The 15,952-nt window shown below is 45.0% G+C and overlaps 3 protein-coding genes across 4 annotated transcripts; all 3 read right to left on the minus strand.

Moving 5' to 3' along the window:
* Positions 1 to 7: 7 nt before the first annotated feature.
* BCIN_08g04780 (hypothetical protein) lies at positions 8 to 5,441 on the minus strand. Of its 2 annotated transcripts, XM_024694674.1 has the most exons (6): positions 4,202 to 5,441; positions 3,724 to 4,002; positions 2,828 to 3,650; positions 1,709 to 2,544; positions 1,516 to 1,655; positions 8 to 1,461 (listed from the first exon to the last, which is right to left on the minus strand). In XM_024694674.1, exons 4-6 carry the CDS (start codon positions 2,169 to 2,171, stop codon positions 691 to 693), a joined length of 1,374 nt encoding a protein of 457 aa, XP_024550466.1. In that variant the 5' UTR covers positions 2,172 to 2,544; positions 2,828 to 3,650; positions 3,724 to 4,002; positions 4,202 to 5,441; the 3' UTR covers positions 8 to 690. The 2 variants fall into 2 exon arrangements, with proteins under 2 accessions (XP_024550466.1, XP_024550467.1); XM_024694675.1 differs by having other exon boundaries at positions 3,724 to 5,441.
* Positions 5,442 to 13,205: 7,764 nt separating this feature from the next.
* BCIN_08g04790 (hypothetical protein) lies at positions 13,206 to 13,788 on the minus strand. Its single transcript, XM_001552301.2, has one exon. The coding sequence runs from the start codon at positions 13,772 to 13,774 to the stop codon at positions 13,376 to 13,378; it is 399 nt and encodes a 132-aa protein (XP_001552351.2). The 5' UTR covers positions 13,775 to 13,788; the 3' UTR covers positions 13,206 to 13,375.
* Positions 13,789 to 13,830: 42 nt separating this feature from the next.
* Positions 13,831 to 15,723, minus strand: BCIN_08g04800 (hypothetical protein). The gene is made up of 2 exons (XM_024694676.1): positions 15,321 to 15,723; positions 13,831 to 14,073 (listed from the first exon to the last, which is right to left on the minus strand). Exons 1-2 carry the CDS (start codon positions 15,349 to 15,351, stop codon positions 13,901 to 13,903), a joined length of 204 nt encoding a protein of 67 aa, XP_024550468.1. The 5' UTR covers positions 15,352 to 15,723; the 3' UTR covers positions 13,831 to 13,900.
* Between the last annotated feature and the right edge of the window lie 229 nt (positions 15,724 to 15,952).

A 15,952-nucleotide genomic window follows, 5' to 3' on the forward strand; every position in this document is an offset into this window, starting at 1 on the left:
CAAGTCATGTAAATTTTTCTTCATTAATGGGAATTCTACACATAATTTTGGCGCCAGAAAATGCAGCAAAAAAGCAGCCTCCTAGCAAGCATCCCACCCATCAATTTATTCACTTCCCATCCCTCGTCCCAAACAAGACCAGACCAACCCAATCCCGGAACTACTACTTTACAATAAAGTAAAAAGTAAAGAATTTGAGCCACACTACTCAATTTATCACATAAGCTAATGCAAATATCCCATGCCAAAAGGTGTAGCTTCAAAAGCGAGCCGGTCCAACGTAGAAGTGGGTGCCGTGAAGCTTGATACCAAGTGTGATGAATGTGAAAGGTACGAGACCAATATCATAATTATTGCCATGAGCCATAACCCCGAAGTTATGGAATCAGAAAGCCAAGGTCATTTGCTTCATGATGTCTAGAGATTCTTTATTCCACCGAGAGAAAACCGCCTAAAAATCACAGGATCGCAATAGAACCTCAAGAACGCCAATATCGAGATAACAAAGCCTTTTTGATAGTATGCAGTACTGTCGAACATCAAGAGTGAACGATCAGAAAGAAATGAAAGAATGAGTCGTGATGTGTACAGGGTATCAAACATAGTTCATGAAAAGATTCATTGCACTATGAAAACCGGAGAACCATTTAAAGCAGGCAGAGAAAGAAAGTTTCAGACAATACGATATGTTCATTGAGCTGTGGCCCATAGATCGCCCATTCTTGGCTTCATATCGTATTGTTCTGGCTCCGTGCTTTGTGGTCTTCTCATGTTTGAGTTTGGGTAATACATCTGGCCAATCGCCGCGCCAGATCCATACGGATCAGGGTCTGGATAGACATAATTGTTGTTATGCGATGGAGATCCCATGTGAGATGGTGATTGCCAACCCATGTTGGTCATGTGTGGGCTACCATTTGCGCTACCAGGTTGGCGTTGTTCCATGTTGGCAGGAGGCTCTAGAATGTTTGGTGGGCCATAACCGGTTGGGTGGGAGGTAGGTCGTTGTTGTTGCATACCATTTGCAAAAGCAGTGGAAACCGGTGGTGGCTGGCTTGGTACGCCATAATCACCACGAAGATGGCCAGGTAAAGAGCTGTTATTCATGTAGCCGTAATCACCAGGGTGGCGCTGCATGCTATTCATTGGTGCCATATCAGAACTTGGAGAAGCAGAGAGATGTCGGCCTGGTGAAGGAGTTGACATTGGAGATCCATTGTTTGAATATGACTCGCCATCAGAACGTTGTCTACTAGGTCTGTTATTACCAGGTCGAGTGGCAAGAGCGGCGGCAGTTGCGGCGGCTGCTTCTTCGACAGTTCCGGTATGATGATTTTGGTGGCGTGTCAAAGTGGTTCTTCGAGTGAAAGTCTTTTGACAGTCGGCATATGGGCACTTGTATGGACGCTTTCCAGAATGGATGCGCCTATGTCTAGCAAGCGAACTAGAGTCACTAAAGGGCTATTTTAAATTAGCAAAAGTCATCAACCAACGAAATGTGAAAACAATGCTCACCTTTGCACAACGTTCGCAAGTGTGAGGTTTTTCACCAGTGTGAACTCGAAGATGAACTGTTAAAGCTGATCTTTGAATGAATTGTTTGCCACACCCTGGATAATCACAAACATGAGGTCGGACACCACTGTGAATTCGCTCTAGATAAATTGTCAGTAACTCGGATCATAATTATTTCATTAAAGAAACTTACCATGCCTTGCAAGATCACTTCGGCGAGCAAATCCTTTGCCACATGTACTGCAAGGAAAAGCTTTTGTAACTGTGACATCTCCAGGTTGGCGTTGTCGCGTGTTATCTTGTTGTTGCGTGGGCATCATACTGTTATCGAAAGGAATATCTGGACGGTAAGGTTGTTGCATCATTGGCATAGCATTTTGCATACCAGGAGGCGAAGGATAACGCATGCCATTTGGTGCTCCGTTCATTACGTTCATTCCCATTCGTGGTGTAGAGTATTGAGAATGTTCAGAACCATGAGGAGAAGTACCTCTCTCGGAGCCAGTATCAGACATTCGCATTCCGTTGGCTTGCGATATGGTTTGAAGTAAGTGTAAATCTTGAGCCTGCGCTTGAGCTTGACCACTTGCTGATGCTGCTGCCGCCGCGGCTGCTCCTTTCGCACCTTTTGAATTAACTATTTCTTTGATGTCCATGATGAGATGATTTTTTTTTTTCAAGATTCTCTTGGCTAGAAAAATAAAGTAAAGAGAGATAAAAGAAGATTATAGGAGGTGATCGACGCTTGGATCAAGCGTTCGTACCAAGTTTGGAAATCTGGTACCGTGTCTCGAAGGTTGCTTTGTGTCTCGGGAACCAGTGTTCGAGAGGCTGTGAGTCGTATGCGAGAATATTAAATAGAAAATAGTCTGCAAAAATTGGAATTGGGCCGTAATGACCAACGTGACCGGAGTGAATTAGATACAGTAACGTGATTGAAAGTTCTTCGTTCCAATCAAAAGTTGAAGTGACCTTTTAGAATGACTTCTTTTGAGGGGATTTTACCGCTTTTCACTTTTTTCGACAAGTCTATAGTGGGTGAATATTAGCAAAGTGTTATGGGGTAGGAGATGCAGTGCTGTGTGTGGTGTTGGCATCAACAACAACAGCACGGTGCACACCGCCAATTCTCCAAATTTTGTCGGAATAATAACGAAAAGTTAGGGGTGGATGAGTGGATGAGTGGATGAGCGGGTGAGCGGGCGAGTGGATCCAGTATGTATGCACTGTATGCACCGTATGCACCGTGTGTGTGTGTGTGTGTGTGTAGATATGTAGATGTTGAGAAATGTAGATACCCGAGCTGGCTTACCTTGTTATTGGTGACTAAATCACACCGTCCACGGTATGGCTTCAAAAATGTAAATAATAGAAGATTGACCGCGATAAATTTTCACGACCTGTTACTATGTGAAATCCGCCAATCTGGGCACTGGGTGGGCGGGGATGCGGGAATGTCACAACGCACGGGCAACCGTACAGACCGGTTAAATTTGATTGCCTCTTCTTTTGATCGTCCGCAAATTGGAAGAGGAATATGCTTTTCCAGTTTATGGAACGCTGATGATGCTCGAGTCTCTTGACTTGCTTTCGCGAGATTGCAATAACCTCCTAGACGCGACTGCGTGTGCGTGTTCTTTGACCCCAAAGAAGTACCGTACCGTAACGTGAAAACACTGGTTCGTGTAAGATAGCAATGTAGCAGTGGTTCTCAGAACGTGAGAATATGTTTGCACCTCTTTTGAGTGATGCTGGCTCGGGATACTGCAGTGTCTGAGGCACGAGCCAAAGGTTCGTCTGATAGGATGATATATCGGATCAGTCGTGAATGTGAGATGTGATGAGGCAAAGTGTCTTTGAAGTGGCGCGTTTTCGAATTTGGGTTGAATAGAGTTTGGTGAACTCGCAAACTTATTCTCTCAATGAGAAGTGAGCTTAGTCCAACAGTCCTTTCTTTCCGATGTATGCGCTCTCGAGACTCGAGACCTTGTGCGGATATTCGGCGTCTTAGCACAAACTATTCGCGTCGCAAAGTTATATCTGTTTGTAGAATCTGATTGTCAAGCGCGTCTTGGGAGGAGTGATTGACCCTGGAAAGATTTCGAGGAATCGGAAGAAAGGTTGAGATAGATCTTCTAGTATTCCATCGGATGTTAGTGATTGGGTTCCTGGTCATTGATAGCTGATGGGTAAGATTGGCAAACTCACGTTGAGATTGTAATCTGATCTTACGGGATTGAACAGACGTTGGAGTGAAGTTGTAGTTTTCCAGGTGACACGAAGGTTATTAAGATGCCTCGGAAAGAACCATGCGATTGCTGCAGGGCGGAGAAGAGATCTCGAGATGGAGGCTGCTTCTGGGCTGAACTAGAAGCTCGGGATACAATGCGGCAGGTACTCTTTTCTTGATAGTTAACAATGCGCCGATGCCGAATTCATAGATTTGATATGATAAATAATGTACAATCAGGATGAAATGTTCTGTTGCTGTTCTTCAATTAGAAACCATAGATGATGAGCCAAGATATCAAAGCGTAGAGGCTGTTGTTGTTGTTGTTGTTGTTGTTGTTGGAGAGAAGACGAGGAGGTTAAGGAATAAGATGGGGAGGGTTCATGTATCGTGAAAAAATGAGATGCTCTTGTTCTCGCTCTCTCTCTCTCTCGCTCGCTCGCTCTAGGTACTCACAGATGATTTCTGGTGTTTTAGCGTTTGGGCGTGTGGGTAAGGCGTGGAATTGACAATGGAGTCCTGCTTCTTTTTTTTCTTCTCGAAAAAAGAGGGTGAGATAGTTGGGTCCTGGGTATCTGGGTATCTGGGTGTCTGGGTGTCTGGGTGTCTGGGAACGAGAATCGACAAGGAATGCGGAAGTATTGAGAAGAGACTGGGAGCAGCAACTGAGCAAAGGGGTGGGTGGGTTGTAGAGATATTCGGGTTTCGAGGATCGAGGGGAGGGGGGGAGGGGGGACTTGGGAAGATTGAGAGTGAGAGGGGGGGATTACTGGACTAGAAGCATAAGAAAAGGGTTCGAATCCTTCTTTTGGCCTTCGATTCGGCAATAGTGGGTGTGTTACGAGGGTATTTAGAATTTGGGATGGATGTCGATGCTTTTTTTTGTTTTTTTAATTTACAGGGGCGGTTTAGGTTTTGCAGGCTTTGTCTTTGTTGATGGAGACCTTTTGCACATCCTGGTTTGCTGGTACGATAAAAAGAAAAGTCGCCAAAAGCTTAAAGCAGGGTGGTCAGCACTTTAGTCCTCGATGGACTAGGGATAGTCCGTCGCTATAGGGGAATTGGGAAGAGAGACTGGGAAGAAGCAGGGCAGAGGGGAAGAGGGAAAGAGGAAAAGAGGAAAAGAGGAAAAGAGGAAAAGACTCGTGTCAAGAGTCAGGAATTGAGACTTGAGAGAATAATAATAGATTGCTGGATTAGTCATGCCTTTATAGGGAAGTGAGGTGGTGGAAGGAGGAAGAAGGAAGAAGGAAAGAAGAAAGAAGAAAGAAGAAAGAAGAAAGAAGAAAGAAGAAAGAAGAAAGAAGAAAGAAGAAAGAAGAAACAACTGATCGTGAAGATGATGTAGAAGAAGCAGGAGAAGCAGCAGAAGAAGCAGAAGAAGCAGAAGAAGCAGAAGCAGCAGTGGAAAAGAACAAGAACAAGACAACGGCACTTCCAATTGGTCCGAGTACCTACGAATGAATACACGCACGTCGGTCGGTCGGTCGATATTGCTTGGGAATATGCACATATTGAGATGTACCAAAAGAGAGATGGCTTGAAATCTGCCGATCGACCTCCACTCCTCACAGTCCAATGTCCAGTGTCCAATGCAATGTCCAATGTCCAATGTCCAATGTCCAATGTCCAATGCCACTCCAGCCAGTCACCAGTGTCCACCTCTCATCCACTTTCTTTTAATATGTGTAAATGTTTACATACACCTAACTGGATGAAGATTTACGACTGCAGAGGCAGGTAGACACTTGCTGACTTGCTAAGTTTCGTTTCCAAGATCCCCTAGTTTACCCTGGTCATCAACCGACTCAATCCTATCAATCCTGTCACCGCGATCTCTCAAAGATGATTAGATGACTGCTTTCTCTTGACGTAGGCATCAGCTAAAAGGAACCTACTGTACAACACATCCTCGCTCGCCATACGTTCGCTCTCAGGGACTAATATCTGGAGCATAGATGAATTTCGCCTCACCATCCATCTATGCCATACAAGCCAAACACGCACGCCTCTTATTCGCACGCGTTGATTGCCACAGCTCCATGCCACTTTCATATCATTATACTTTCATTCAATCACATTAGTGGTGGACCCCAAGGTAAGCTTGACAGGATAATGCTAACACCGGTTCAGTATCAAAGCCATTCCGAGCTTTCATTGCTCTCATGCCATTTTGTTCACTCGTGGTAAATTAGCTTTATGTACAATGTCCATGCCCATACCCAACCAATTGCCATTCATCTCGATTCTTCAAGACGAATGATGAATGATGATCTAGTGACCAAGGACCACCCGGGGGTCCATTGCCATTATGCTCCCCCAATTAACGGTGCCCCACGCTACATGCTACATGCCACTCCCTACCTCTAAGCTGTCCGACCACCGCGTTTATCATTTGTGCTTGTGAGTTGCACGATTTGTGACCTCACAACTTACAAGCGCTACGCTGTGCCAGGTATAGATCAAGGGGCGTGAGTTAAGTTACAAGTGGCAAGGTACGCTGCCGCACTATGTCAATTACCCCGTAATGAACCTATTGGAAACATCAGCCATCTCCTGGAGACCTAGAAAGTCCCCCCTGGTAAACCTTGAGGCTCGAGCAGCCTCTTGATACTCGATAGCAGATAGTAGATACGTACCCTACACCGTCATAAGGTTTTACGGCATCCGAACATGGTAATGATTGATGGGTGGAGCTACCTGTGCTAAAACTCCTAAAAAGCTAAGCCACAATGTGCCTGTGCCTGTTCCTGACTGCATTACTTTCCACGAGTATCTTAGGTAGGTCATTCCTAGATAATTTGTACACCTAACCGCCTTGTGAACAGTGACCTTGCATATCATCTAGTGCCAGCGTCGTGTTCAACTAAGAACGGCACCGGTACAGTACAATCACCCATAGCTTGGTGATAAATTTCACAAGAGAGATGCAGTCACAACCGCGGGATAAAGAGATTTATGAAATGCGTTGATGATTCTTCAATAGCGTTTGAGAAGCGATCACTATCCTCGGTTCAATGCGAGACACGTGGGGCGGCTCAGGCGAGTAAGAAGATGGCAGCAAGTTCCGGGGTGTTTTTGAGATTTGGAAACTAGGAGGCGGTATAGAACAGTACCAGGGGGAGGGACAACTCTGGTCTACTTGCCCCTGAACGGGAGATGACCCGGAAGACCTTGAACATAACGCCCAAAGACTGGTCTCGTGACTGTTCTTTACTTAGGTACACCGTACAGGCGACCCGGAGATGATGCAGTCCCTTGCACGGCAGTCTTCTTAAATGGAGGCCTCTGAAGTTCCGACTGGTTCAGAAACCGTCAAACCCTATTCAAGTGCATACAGGCGACAGCATTCGAACGCATAGGTACTAGAGGACGCTTCTTAACTCGTATCAGAGGCCCAAACTGCATTTTATCATCAAAGGATCTGAAGGTCAAATGCACTGTGTAGTGTGCAACGTCGTACGTAGATTGCATAGCATAGCATCGATTGGACAAAGAATGTGCAGTGGATAAAAGGGGGCAATCCCGGAGAAGTTGACGTACACACTGTCGGGGAAAAATTAACGAGATGAAGGCGATCAGCTGATTTTAGGGGCAATGGAGCATTGCCAACAACCAATGTGCTGCCATGCAACGAGAGATTCTAATATCAACACCGGCACATGGAAACGCACTACTTCATAACTGGTGGCGTGATATAGAAAATCGATGCCTTCTTCCACAGGGTTGGGAACTCGTCAGATGGCCCTGTTATTGGATTGCAAGGGGTCGTCAAAGCAAGTAGCCACTGCCATTTCGGTTACAGTGATTACTCCCTCCTTGGAAATTGAACGAACGGGCTTTTTGAGGGGGAGTTTGGTACAAACCTACACAACCATGTATTCAGCTAGCTTATCAAAAACTTCTAGAAGGTTTCAAGATATTCTTTTCATTTAGAAAGCTAGTAAATGTCTTGGTCGAAAGCCGTCGTCAAAGTTCCTCTTATCAATCTTTTGCTACAATCCCCATCTCTACCAAACTTTACCAGTGTATACACTCCATATCTCCCAACGCAAGCACCGGAATCTGCCCAAAGACACAGGAACAGTATCCTTCCTCTCGTTCCTCCCCAGTCAAAATGGATACCTTGGCTTGCTCAAGTCGATGGTGCCCCGTTTCCCCTGTCTGCGACGCTCCGTCGGTCTCTTCCTTGTAGATTTGTCACATCCAATTCTATTGGCAATTGGCACCTGGGCCTCGGACAAAGGCTAAGTTCATTCCCCCCCGGGAAGCATCTCGCATTTGGCTAAGTTTGTGCTTAGGACTCTTGAGCATCACAGCTTTTTCAATCCTTCGCTGCAAGGTGACCCCACCTACCTCACTATCCCAAGGGCGCTTCATCATGATGGCCATGGAACCATGTTATTTTCTGTCAATAAAACGTGCGAACCTTGTCAAGTCGTCAGATCTAATTTCCATCTTACCAGAGGCCATGGCATTGGATTCGCTGGGTGAAAGACCGGGTCGCTTTATTATCCATGCGTTGTCTTTACCAGACAATCTTCCTCTACTACCGAAGACACTACACTGCAACAAGTACCATTTGGACTATCGCCCTTTTCCAAGTTTCTAGTAAGGGATATCCGAAAAATGATGATGTATTTTTCGGAGAAATCAAAAGTCTTTCAAGGATCTCAATTGGAAGAGGATAGATGTTTTGAATCATCGAGACATGTGGTTGTTGGTGTCAAATTGATTACAATACATGCAGTATGGCGGTCCATCATTCCTCTATGCTGTTTGCTCTCCGTGTCTTGTCCCAGTATGTAACTTTCGCTGGATGGTAGCCTGGTTGATGAACTACATGTTCAAGCGCTCACAATGGCATGGGAAAGAGTGGGAAAGTATCTCGCCTTCTCATTGCTAACCGCTAACGTTCCAGAAACGGAACATTACGCTTTCCTGACACTTCGGACTTCCAATTTAACCAGGAATAGAAGATTGGGAACGTAGCGATTCGTCAAGCTTCAAGGATGTGCCATCACAAGGCTTACAGCAATCTTTTTTGACAGCCATTACTCGTGCTGCCACAAAGTAGGTAATGCAACTCCACCGCTAAGAATGCCAGGTTACTCCTGTCGCAGTTTGCCATCCTGTGGTATGTGCATCTAGCTTCGGATTTGCACACTTTCTGGCCGCACGAGTACTTTAAATATATTATTGGACCCGTATTAGCCATGATACTAAGACGCTAGAAGCTTCATCAACACCTTCTAGAACATGGACATGAATGTTTCACCCTCATATCGGAGACTTCGGATGCCATGGGGTCCTTATGGACTCAAGAATCATCATCATGCAACTTCAAAGCAAGGCGAGAGAAAGTAGAACAATTAAGAAACCGGTCAGACCGACCGGAACATGCTGAGATATCCCGCTTCGAATGGGTCACCAAGCCAAGTAACCAAAGTGCTTGAGCATGGCAGATGAGATCCTTGTCGCTTCCGCATTCCACTGTTATTCTATAGGAAGTTTCAATAGATGACGTTGCATTGTCCGTCTATGCTTCACTAAATTTTCTTCTCGGTTTTGAATAATCGTTAGATTAATTGGCCTCGTTATTCAGCTGCAACGTTGGGCCAAAGAGAAACTGTTCCACACGTTATGCAATGCTACCCTAGTAAAGTTTAATTTCTGTGATTTTCAATACCAGCTATGCTAATTACGCTGTTGTTCCGCCTGTTGCATAGACTAACCTTCTCTCCTGCCCTCATCTACCTAGGGCATATTCGGATCGATGCCATTCTGCAGGGCACAAGAATGCATACGACGTGGCCAATGCGTTGCGAGAACTTTGTTTCATACGGTAGATGCTTTCCGATTCATACTCTTGGGGCACCGAATCAAAAGTAATCATTGGGCTGAAATTGCTGCGCCGCAACCAGTGATTAACGTATATCAACCGTCCCGAAAACACTCTCTTTGGTTTAGGTGTTCTATATTTGACAATCTGCAGCATTTACGCGGTAGAATTCCCATCCTAGCGCCTCTATACCTCGTGGCATTTCTGGTTTTGGCACATTCTGATAGATCGCCGGAGGTTACACACTCAGCACAGATATGTCCAATGGAGAAGAGGCTGAAGAAGCACTGGCAAAAGAGTAGACAAAGTTGACTACTTATCCTTACCTATGGTTACATCAGTGCATTTAGCATGAAAACTAATGAACGGGAAGATGTCATATCCGCATGTTTGGGCTCTTTTCCCGCAGCCGAAGAGCTTTTGCCAGTCGGTGGCGCATACCACGTCTTCCCCTTCTGCTGAACAGTTCATACATCAGATTCCTTTGGGGGTAGATCATGGGCTTGTTTCACTCCACCAAAGGACTTCTATCCCACTTATGCGCCTATTGATGCTTCAAATACTCGCTTCAATGTCAAGACTGGGTTAATCCCTGAGAATTTCGATTTTAAGTTTATGTCTTACCAACAATATGCCTCGCTATTCGTGTACTGAAGATTTGCAAAATGGATTTGCAAATGAAGAGAACATCCTATACTCTTTTGTACAGGAGGCATTACCGCAATGCGGCTTCTGTCGTGAGCTTTGGTTTGAGATGCGGTCCTGACTAGCACTCAGTCGCGTTTGGTCTCGAAATCTCCACGTGGATCTCGAAGATTGAAGGAGTCTCGTTTCTTCTAGAGTATTTTACGTCGCGTGAGGCGGCTCGAATCAAGCCATATATCATGGCCCTCGCTGAGGTCAACGGTTCAACAATTCATGACATTATTACAATTATACACCGTACAGATCTGTACACCGCCTTAAGGGTTATATGTTGACAGCCTAAAGATCTACAAATCATAGGCCTTCGTCCCCAGAGATTGATCAGCAAGAGTCGAAGTCCTCCACTGTGGCTCACAGCAATGAATCCATACCGCCGATTCCATTAGTTGCTTTAAATTGAGTAAATTTCATATATTTGCTTCTTCATTTCCTCAATGAGGGGGGCACCCTTGTGGTACTGTCATAAGACAGCTGACTACAGATATTCAGAAACCAAAAGATCAGTCCATTTTCTCTGTATTGTGCTGTTGCTGGATTCAAATTGGTGTCGGCTTGATCAGTAATCACAAAAGAAACGACTCAATCATGCAATTCCAAATACCAGTTGATCGGAAATAGATCTTCAGAAAAAATCGAGGATCCCACGACTGACACTGAAATCAGAGTCTCACCATAGCACGGGGAGATAAGTTGGAACTGACTGAGCTTGCTGTCATATAAAAATTCTAACAACTCATCACGGAAATCCAATAGTACTTCCGGGACACAACTAAAACTTTCACTATGTGTCAAGTAAAGGCATCTGTTTGCCTAATTTTGGACTATCTCAACTGTGTGGGGAAATTTTTCGCAAATGCTTTCTTTTCTGTCTACTAAAACATGGGTTTGGCGATGAGTTCCCACTTAGTACGCAAACTAACAGCCTCAATATTGATGCGTAATTTTGTAAAAAGATGTGGCGTCGCCTATGCAGCGGTATGACTGGAGATGGCTGTAGAGTGTTGCGTGCCGACGTAGGTTGGCTTTGAGGGAGTAGCGGTGGGTGGGATGGCTGGATGGTTACATGATCGCTGTAGCATGAGGTAAAATGATACGATTCGGACTTGCCGGATTCTACTGCTATCTAGAACCCAACATCATCGCTTTAGAGTTTGCATCATGGAGCGATCATTGTATCGACGAGAAGGGGATGGATGAATATCCAACTTCCAAACTCGTAGCCATGATCATGCCTGACTATCAAACATCAATTCTAAATTACCCACCCCCATTTTCAACTAACCATTGATTCAATTATTCACTTGCTTTGATTTTCATCATATCCGCGTACTGCGCTTGTGTCCTCGAGTTTTCCTTTCATCGCATATCTCCTGCATCCGCATTCCCAAAATTCTCCGTCCATCTCGGCATTCGCAGCCTGCACAGTGCATACATAGTATACTGTAGTGTAGTGTAGTGTGGACCCCCACGATCTGCAATGCCGTCGTCGTTCGTGAAGCGCGAACTCTCTGCTCGGATAGCTCATGGGCAGGTGCGGTGATGTGATATGATGTGCTGTGGTGTGCATGGGATTTGCTTGTTGGCGTGGTGGGATGGGATGGGATAGGATGGACGGGGCGCGATGTGTACCGGATCGATCGGTAGGTGAATGGTATGGTGTGGTGTGGTGTGGTGGGTTGGGTTGGGATGGAGGGGAGATGGGAAGATCGTTGCTTGAGCTGTGCGTTGGGGTGCGGAGGCGGTTGTATGTCGGGAGTTGGTTGGGGAGATGCGCACTGCGAGTTGGGAATTGAGGGGCGAGGGACGTGAAGGATCAGAGATTTGGATGGTGATATGGGTGTTGGTGATGATAACGGCGTTGGTGCTGGTGCTGGTGCTGGTGGACTGAGACTGAGGCTGAGGCTGAGGCTGAGACTGAGACTGAGACTGAGGTAAGTGCATTTTGGGCGTGAGAAATGCGGAAGTCGGGGGAGATGTGTATGTGTAGGTATGTGTATTGAGAATATCTAAGATAAATCCGGTTTTTCGTTGGTGGGGGGTAGTTTTATGTTCCAGGAGACTACATGTTGTCCACGGTTTTGGAGGGGCGTAGTGGTTGTGTTGTATTTTTCAAGAGTGTGTTTACGAGTCGATGGCATGGCATGGTATGATATGGTATGATATGGTATGATATGGTATGATATGGTATGATATGGTATGATATGGCGTTGAAAATTTGCTATACGATGAACTACACCACTACTCTAGAGAATGAATGCGTGACCATCTTGGATCTCTAAGCTGACCACAAAATCGATACCGAGATAGATTTGGACAAGGGATCTCGTGAATATATTTCCCCCCCCCCCCCCCCCCCCCCCCCTTCACTCCCAGCCAAGTAATGGTTTTGAGACTTCATACCTCCTCCATTTTCTGCATGAATAGATCATGCAGTGCCAATATATTTACCCTGTATAATCATCCACCTCTATCAAAATGTGAGGTACTTCTCATACACAGAACAAAGTCCCATATTACACCACGCTATACTGTACAATCCCATTTGTGAGACAATCCCAAATGCAAACCATACCTTGGTCTGCAAGACATGGCTGAGTGAGTGGACGTACTCGTGTCATGTCATGTCATGTCATTCCATGGGATATATTTCAAAGATTGTCATGATCACATGTCTTACTCGCGTTCATGCCGAGGGTATAGGGTCGACATTGCATATGTGTTAGTTTGCGGGGGATGAATCATGGTGTATGAATTACTACTGTGAGAAATCACGATTCATGTTCATCATGGTTTGGTGATAAGTCATGATATGTATTGGCTGGTGAATGAGTCTGGACCGTGAGAAAAATGTGTGGCTTATGTGCTCACGGTATATGATCGGAGGGGTTCCCCGTTCACGTTGCATCACAGTTCTGCAGGTCGGGTTTTAGAAAGCCATGCATTTATTCCTCCAATCGTTCAAATCCGGCCAGCCCGTCTTGGAAAACGATACATCATGTAGCCGCTATCCGACAATGCTCAATAATCCTTGCTCTCATAATCTTGATTCCAATATGCAACGTCCGCTATCGTACCTATGATTCTTACTCCTGCCAACCCCTAGAACTCTCGCTACCGTACCCCATCTGCTTCCTCCTCGCCTCTTTATCCCTTTCCTGCTTTCCTCTCTCATGGTCTCTGGATTCGTAAAGGTTCCGCTCCTCATTCTCGGGGCAATCACTAGTATCGTATCCACCATGATGGCTCTCATCTTTATTATCAGTGCTGTTATTTTCATAAAAGCTGTGACGATTGGCATCTGTACCATTAGTACTAAGATCGCTTCTTTTTTCACCACCACTAGTACCCGCCGTTGCGTGCCTCATGTTCTCCTTGGATTTTGCTGCCTGCTGTACTGATTCATTCGAACCCTTGTGTTTCTTCGTGGTTGAAGTCGGTGAATGCAGATTTTTGTCTTTTCTTGAGCTCCAAAAAAATCTCATGTTCTTTGATTTCCTTGGGTAGTAGGGGGTAGAGGGTAAGGGGAGGCGAGGGCCGATGGTCGAAATTTTGTAGTGTGGGGATATGGATGTAGAGAGTGAAGCAAAGCTGAAGACGGTGTGATGGCACTATATTTTCAAGAAATTGTAGAAGAACGGGCCGACTGATGTAAATATGGCATTGATGTATGATCTATCAAGGAGTTTCGATTGCAGATGTCGTATTGAACCAAACCGGCACCGGACTGCGATAGGATTGGGGACAGTGTTCGTGTTGCGTGGAATGCTGCACTGCGATTTTTCTGATAAATTCAGTTCTCTGCTCCATCGAAAACACAGGGAAAAGAAGCTTACTTAACGAAAAGGTGCTCGTTGAATAGACGCTGGTAAAGAATGAAATTATGAAGGAAGTGGAACATGGACTAACATGAATAGACAAATGGACAAAACTTACGCCATGATATGAGTCCACGATCAGCGAATCAGTTATATGAGTTTTGCGACTCAATTTTGCTGGCCTCATAGTCAAAGTCTATTTCATTGAGATGATTCCTATAGTTCAAAATCTGTATGTTGGATTGTTCATGATTAAATTGACAATCCAAAGATCAAGGGTTTATCCATTCCCACCGGTAGTTAATTCGGACATGAGAATTTTATTTCCAGCCCAGGTAGTGCTAACAACCAAGTAGAAAACCAATGTCCTCTTTCAGAGCTAATAGTTTCAGCCTTTCATCGGATGTGGGTATGAGAATGTGTCGACTGGGCATCATGAGCCCTTCATATGATATCGCCAGGGTCTTGTGTAGATACAACCCTAATGACAGCACCTCTAATGATGCGGCAGCAGCAGTTTCGATATCATTGCGCTTAAGAGTCGCGAATTATCCCCTAAAAGACAACTCGAATGGTTGATGATGCGAAAGAAACAATCTCATCGATGGGCCAGAAAGAAATCTGAATAGATGGCCACAAGAGGTTTATATCGGCAGGACCATGCCGCTTTGGAGACGCCTGTCCATGGCAAGTTCTGCCAATTTTCTCTGCAAAATGGGGTACTCTAAAGCAAGAAGAATCACACAATGAAAAACTTAAAATGCGAATTATCATGCCGCCAATTAAGTCTAGCACCCATCCATCGAATTGTGAAGCTTCGGTAGGAAGACATGAATAAGTTATAGCGCTGGCTGAACATGAGATTCGTCTTGAAATGATTGTGGTCACACCACCATGTCTTATATATCACTAAATTCGTGCAAACAAAAGAGAATGGCTGGTAAGAATATGTTGAGGTTGTTGATTTAAAGACATACTAGACAACATTCGACTGGATTAAAGTTATTACTTTAAGCTTCAGAAAGGCCACTCCCCTAAAACTTTCTAGCAGTGCCATCTTCTGTTCTTTACAAGAATATTGTTACCACTTGGAACCGAGATGTATAATGAAATATCTTATCGCCTGCATGGAAAAGGCAGATACCGCCATTGATAGCTGAGACTAGCATACAAATACCAAAAGAAAGGCGTATCAAAATAGAAATCTAATTACCTTCAAGACGACAAATCACAAGTACGGGCATGATCCGAGCAACGACAATTCAATAGTGGACAGCGGGCGGGACGGGACTTGTTGAGCCATTATCTGTGCCTTCTCTGCCAGAACAAGACTCTGGATCTCTCTGAGTGGATAGAAATCGTGCAATCGTTGATAGAGTTAGACACTAGCTTGCAGATTATTGGAAGTGTTGAACCTCCTTGAGATATCAGCAAAGAGTTGCAAAGAGTTGTGCTCACACATGACTGTATGCTGAGAGATCGGTGTAGGCTGGTAAACCCAAAAATTGGTCGTGATTGCAATGAACTTGGCAATGCAGCATTCTTCTGCTATGTTCCCAACCACTTTGTGTTTTAGACTTCATAGTATTGCCAAAGGAAGTGTACATCAATTCTTCATGAAAAGACCTGAGGAAGGGTGCACTTATCAAGCATTGCAAGCTATTGCAAGCCATTGGATACGGCCATCGATCCAGATCCAATGATCAACGGCCTTGGAGCTGAGAAATTCACACATCCAATCAAGATAACAGCTGCAGAACCACTCGCAAAGCGGAGAAAAATGGGTGGCTCTCTTGATTTCTCCCCTCTCCGGAGTCCGTAATAGCAATACTAGTTTGCCTGTAC

This window comes from Botrytis cinerea, chromosome 8, assembly GCF_000143535.2.
Source record: "Botrytis cinerea B05.10 chromosome 8, complete sequence".
NCBI lineage: Eukaryota > Fungi > Ascomycota > Leotiomycetes > Helotiales > Sclerotiniaceae > Botrytis > Botrytis cinerea.

What these genes read in the sequence shown, in the direction of transcription:
- BCIN_08g04780 (XM_024694674.1), bottom strand. Translation starts at nt 2,171, where the DNA reads ATGGACATCAAAGAAATAGTTAATTCAAAAGGTGCGAAAGGAGCAGCC. An exon ending in AAGTGATCTTGCAAGGCATG is followed by an intron (nt 1,656 to 1,708) that starts GTAAGTTTCTTT and finishes CAATTTATCTAG; the next exon opens with AGCGAATTCACAGTGGTGTC. An exon ending in CTTGCGAACGTTGTGCAAAG is followed by an intron (nt 1,462 to 1,515) that starts GTGAGCATTGTT and finishes AATTTAAAATAG; the next exon opens with CCCTTTAGTGACTCTAGTTC.
- BCIN_08g04790 (XM_001552301.2), bottom strand. Translation starts at nt 13,774, where the DNA reads ATGAGATTTTTTTGGAGCTCAAGAAAAGACAAAAATCTGCATTCACCG.
- BCIN_08g04800 (XM_024694676.1), bottom strand. Translation starts at nt 15,351, where the DNA reads ATGCCCGTACTTGTGATTTGTCGTCTTGAAG. An exon ending in TGTGATTTGTCGTCTTGAAG is followed by an intron (nt 14,074 to 15,320) that starts GTAATTAGATTT and finishes TGAATTTATCAG; the next exon opens with AAAAATCGCAGTGCAGCATT.